Genomic DNA, 5,894 nt, shown 5'->3' on the forward strand with positions numbered 1-5,894 from the left:
AGTCTAAACACACCAGAAAGTGTTTGGTTGGCTATGCTGAAAGATAGAAAACATTTCTAAAACATGAACTACCAATGCAAACACTCACTCTGTTCATTTCTGCATTAGTTCACTTGTGAATATAGATGAGAAAGTGGAAATTCATGGCATTAAAAAAACATAAAATGTACTCCTACGCATCCTCATATCTCAAAGTTAAAATCTAATCATGGGGTCTAAAAACAGTGCGAGCAAACAGCTCTTCCTGATGTGACATGCCAACTTTGGGCAGATCGTACTCTTAATTATAGCCCCGGTTGGAGATGGGAGGTTCTTGTGTGGTAGGTGCTTTTTTAATGATTCCAGAGAGGGACAGATACAGTATAAATACCCTCAGTATTGTCCTGGAGAGCAGCAGTTTCTGAACGGGCTCCTAACCCAAGGATATACAGAGGCAGGAGCACCGGCTGTGATTTTCCTTTTTTTGTTTGGATCCAAGGCGTGCCGGTAAGAGCCCTCTCCGTACTTACAGCTCAGCATCCTCACAAGCAGCTTGCCTGGGGCGATGCTTAGTGCCTTTACTCTGCCTAGTGATATCTAAAATGTACTGTTTTCTTGTACATGTGCATGTGAAATGTTTGAATTTTTTGAATAAGTTTTATTTCAAATAAATGTGTTTAGATTCTAAATACATTTATTCAGATGCTTGCATACTCAGGGACTTTGGAGGTGAATATTGCTTGCACTAAGGACAGGGAGAACACTACTTGCTGGGCTCACTGTGCACAAGAGCCCCAGAGGGCATCACTCACTTGCAGTGACGTTGTGAGCTCAGCAATACTGGTTTGCAAGTGACTCCTCAACGTAAGAGCACAAGGAAAGAGAATAATCTGGCCTCGCCATCCTTGTTTAGCTTGAACACAGCGTTTAGAAACTCAAGGGGAATAGCCTACTCATAGCATAGCAGAGATAAGTTGGTTTTACCCAGACCTTTGCAAGTAATGCATGTGGAATGAAACCAATGGGGACCATTCTATCCATTTCCACTCTTCAGCTACATACATGCATCTTTGGATGCACAGGGATGCTGCAATACCAGCATTTACCACACCAATTTCATTTCAATCTCAAGAGAAGACTAAAACACTGAATAATAATCTCCATCTCATCTCCTGTTCTCCCCCTGTAGATTTGACCTCAGAAATGGACCTACGAGTAGCAACCATCCTCCTCCTCTCTGTGGCACTAGCGGCGGCCACTGGCAAAGGATATGTCGTCAAGAAGGTGATGAAGGCCCCCCAGTACCAGCCCTACTCCGTGAAGAGCCATGGTGAGCATGGACACTCCGTACTGACACACACACACACACACACACACACACACACACACACACACACACACACACACACACACACGCACACCTCACTTCTTTAGCACAGAATTGACAACAAAAGTGCTCTTGCTAAGTCATACAGTCATACTAGTGTGCAGTAGTGAGATATGAGCGGGGTGTGAAATGCACAAGCTGTGACTTTATGAGTTTTAAAAATGCTCAACATTACAGTATCCTCAGCTGCCACTGCACAGTGATTGGCGGGAGTCATTTTTAAGTTGAGCCAGTAGCTCACTGCTCAGCACTGGACTGCCTCAACACACAGCATGTGCAGGAAAGAACCTGAGCCTAATTTCAAGATAGTTAGAGACCACTTTGAATTCTATTTAGCTTCCCTATTGTTTTATTTTGAAGTAAAATGGTCAATATTTGCAATGGGATGCTATGAGAGTTAAATAGTCAACTAGAACAATGCATTTACCAGCTACATTATTTTATTCCGATTTATCAACTGAGATTATCTTAAAAGGTGCCGATACTCACTGAATCATTTTCAAGTGAAGCACTTGTGTTGCCTAAGTTTACTGCACCATGCAATATCATGACATACATGACCAATTTGATTTACATTTGGATAACTGTACAATATCTTCTCTTACTGCATATTTGGTCTTCTTTTTAAATTTCAAGTTCAGCAACATGTAGTATGTGAATAGTTATAAGGCATTCAACATTAGACAACATTTTGTAAAACGTTAACATGAAAGACATAAAGTTACTTATTTAAGTTACTTATTTGAATCCTAGACTCAAACTTCTTTAATCATAGCCTCAATTCCTCTTGCACTAAACTGAAGGTAGACATTAGGGGGAAAAAAATAGGAAATCGGAAACAAAATCTCACCCAAACATTGTTCAAAGGAACCGTGGAAGACAGGGCCACTTGAGCATCTGTACACCTAGTTAAAAAAATAAATCCTCCAACATCTGTTTTGGTTCATAGAAGTCATGTCTCCAAAGTTGGCCAATGGAAACAACAGAGTTTACGCACTGTTGAGTGTGACCACATCAAGACGCCCATATTAAAACAGGGGCCTTCAATTTCACCCCAGGGGCTCCACACACGCACTCCCACATCTGCTGGTGAGAACGGCCGTAAACGTGAGCGCTAGTTTTGGCTTCGCGTCTGGAGTCGTTGCAGCCACTGAAAACCACTGCAAAGTGCTCCAAACCTGTGTCACCAGGGGCAACCTGGTGTGGCCGCGGCGACCAGCTTAGGCGCGGGTGTGGCCCAGTCATGGTCCACATGTGCTCATGGCTTGGTACAGCCTCAATAGCAGCCTCAGTCCCCCGGAGTAGATGTGCTGTTTACTAACTGACTGCCTATTTCATGGAATGTTAATCCTCTCTAGACATTTAGAATGCGCTCGGAATGCCACAGTGAGCTTCCGAATCAGGAAGAATCCATTCCACTATTCTACACTAGCCTTTCAAAACATGCACAACATGATATGCATGTTCTCAAAGTAGTATTGAAATATGTTTGAAAAGGGAGCAAAATAGCCAGTAGTGTAAGTCTAGGATAAAAAGTCACATAACAGCTTTGTTGAAACCCTGCACTATAAATGCTTGTGCTGAATGATATACTGTACACCTCTCCTCCAGTGTTGATAATACTGAACAGATTAAAGTAAAGTTGTAAAATTCAGCTTTCAGAGGGAGTTAAATATGCTCTGGATAAATTTTAAAACATGTTATATTAACTTTTTGATGTTTATACCATCTGAAGAGCACAGTTAATGAGTATATAAAATTATTATTGGCCATATTAACTTGACTTAATGAAAATGAAAAATGCAATGAAGAGACTGTAACAACGCTGCACTGTCCCAGTTCCCTCTTTGTGTTTTGAACAGCTCTGTGGGCATGACACCATCTCTTTTGTTTACAGTCTGAGGCACAGGGTCATATGACTAGTTTTCATTAAATAGTGAAAAAAAAAAAAATCATTCAAAATTACTTCAATACTAATAAAAAAGATATAATAAACAACATCTTTAAGCAGCCTAAAAAGACCACCTACAAGACACTCACATATTCACACACACACACACACACTAAATGGCAAAATGTGTTACTGTAAAAATGTGCTACTGATGCCACTTATGGCAATCACTACAAACCTGTTGCTGTCACCGCACTGTAGAGGCACTAACTACACCTGTTACCATAACTACATACACCTGTTACCATAACTACATACACCTGTTACCTGTGATGCACCTGTTTCTGCTACCCTTGATGCACCAGTCATATCACTCATGGTGCCCTTGTTGTTCTACTTGCAGTGGTGTCAGTGGCCGGAGAGCCAGGTGCACCAGGTGAGCCTGGCCCCGAGGGACCCCCCGGACCCCCTGGTCCCGCTGGCCAGGACGGCATCGGATACCCCGGCCCAGAGGGACCAGCCGGACCTCCCGGTCCCGCTGGCTACTCCTCTCCCGGAAAACCTGGCACCCCTGGCGGCCCTGGCAAACCCGGTTCCAACGGTGTCCCCGGAGCCAAGGGAGAGACCGGTGCCCCTGGCGCTCAGGGACCCAGAGGCATGCCCGGCCCCGCTGGAAGCCCCGGACCTGCTGGCCTCTCCGCTACTGGCAAACCCGGACCCTCTGGCATGCCCGGCGCCATGGGCCCAAGAGGAGAGCAGGGCGCCAAGGGACACACAGGTGCACCAGGTGCTCCAGGACAGAAGGGAGATAGAGGAGTTGGCTATCCCGGCCCACAAGGTGCCACTGGCGCAAGGGGTCCCATGGGTCCCTCTGGCCCTGCAGGTGAGCCAGGTGTTGGAAAGCCCGGCAGAATGGGTTCCCCAGGTGAGCCAGGAAAGGCAGGTGTCCCAGGTAGAGATGGCGCTCCCGGAGCCATGGGTGCTCCCGGCCCCAAAGGTCACACTGGCGCTCCCGGTATCGGTCTCCCAGGTAAGCCAGGTGATAACGGCGCTCCAGGTATGCCTGGCTCCGCTGGTGCCAGAGGCCCCCAGGGTCCCGCTGGTGCAACTGGTGCTCCCGGTACCCCAGGTTACGGCAAGCCCGGTGCCAACGGTCAGAAAGGTGAGAGGGGAGGTGTAGGTAGCCCAGGAACCACAGGTCAGAAGGGAGAGCCAGGTGCAATGGGCAGCACAGGTGCAACAGGTGCAACCGGACCCATGGGTCAATCCGGCCCCCAGGGAGCTAGAGGTTTCCAGGGAGAGAGAGGCGCTGCTGGCGCCAAAGGTGATGCAGGTGCACCAGGTATGCCCGGGCACAAGGGCTTCAAGGGAGATCAGGGACCTCAGGGCGTTGAGGGCAAACAGGGATACACAGGTGCCCCCGGCCCAGTCGGCCCAAGGGGAGCTACCGGAGCCACTGGCGCTAAAGGCGAGAATGGCCACCCAGGTGCCACTGGCGCCCCAGGTTCCACTGGACCTGCCGGACCCAAGGGCAACACCGGCTACACAGGTGCCGCAGGTGACAAAGGTGAGGCTGGTTCCCCCGGCCCCAGAGGCCCAGTCGGCCCAATGGGACCTTCCGGTGCTCCCGGCCTCAAGGGTCATCCCGGTCTCCCTGGCGCACCTGGCCCCGCTGGCGTAACCGCCAAGGGCATCCCCGGACCCCAGGGTCCTCCTGGACTCCCAGGTACCGATGGCCAGGACGGTGTCCCCGGCCCAGTCGGCCCCCCCGGCCCCCCTGGCCCCCCTGGTGAGGTCATGTACGAGAAGAGCATGGGCATGGGCCCGGGAGAGATCACTATGGTCAAAGCCCCCATGTCCGCCTTCAGCGCCACCACCTCCACCCCCTACCCACCCTCTGGTGAGCCCATTAAGTTCGAGCACATTGTGTACAACGCTGAGAATCACTATGACTCCGAGACCGGTGTCTTCACCTGCCAGGTGCCAGGAGTCTATTACTTCTCCTACAACATGCACGTGAACGGCGCTAATGCCCTGGTCGCCCTGTTCAAGAACGAAGAGCCTGTGATGTTCACTTACGATGAGTACAACAAGGGTTTCCTGGACCAGATGTCCGGTAGCGCCGTCCTTCAGCTCAACGAGCAGGATACCGTGTACATCAAGATTCCCGATGATGAGGCCAACGGTGTCTTTGCCGCCGACAATGTCCACTGCTCCTTCTCTGGCTTCCTGATCGCTTCTACGTGATAACGTGATTGAGCCAATTCATGCCACCATTACTAAATCCGTGAAATGTTTCTCTTAAGTAAATAAGTGGCCTGTTAAGAGTAGGAGTTAACAAGACAGGATGATCTTTATTTTTGAGAAATAGAGGCATCTTGACTTGAACATCCAAGCAAAAAGGGTGCAGATGAGAAAAAGGTAATTTATAAAACAGGTTATCAGGGATTGGACATCAACAAACAGCATGATCAGAGATACTGTTTTTGTTTTGTTTTGGGTATTTGTTTTTTTTTTATTATTTTTATTTGTTTGTACTTGCTTTGTTCTTGTGAGTGGATACAGCATGTGAAGGTTTAAGTTTATTTTATGTTTTGGCCATTTTCCTATCTCCAATTCTCCTTTTTTACTGATTAC

General features: G+C 48.1%; 1 protein-coding gene across 1 annotated transcript in view; it reads left to right on the top strand.

Moving 5' to 3' along the window:
• The first annotated feature begins 405 nt into the window (after positions 1 to 405).
• col10a1a (collagen, type X, alpha 1a) overlaps positions 406 to 5,894 on the top strand; it is a 5,788-nt gene continuing 299 nt past the window's right edge. The window contains exons 1-3 of the mRNA XM_048251524.1: positions 406 to 486; positions 1,169 to 1,309; positions 3,661 to 5,894. The exon at positions 3,661 to 5,894 is cut by the window's right edge and continues 299 nt beyond it. Of these exons, the coding sequence (XP_048107481.1) occupies positions 1,183 to 1,309; positions 3,661 to 5,504 (1,971 nt within the window). The 5' untranslated portion in view covers positions 406 to 486; positions 1,169 to 1,182 and the 3' untranslated portion in view covers positions 5,505 to 5,894. The remainder of the gene's footprint in view (positions 487 to 1,168; positions 1,310 to 3,660) is intronic.

The sequence above is a fragment of the Alosa alosa genome, chromosome 1 (genome assembly GCF_017589495.1).
Source record: "Alosa alosa isolate M-15738 ecotype Scorff River chromosome 1, AALO_Geno_1.1, whole genome shotgun sequence".
Classification (NCBI taxonomy): Eukaryota; Metazoa; Chordata; class Actinopteri; order Clupeiformes; family Clupeidae; genus Alosa; species Alosa alosa.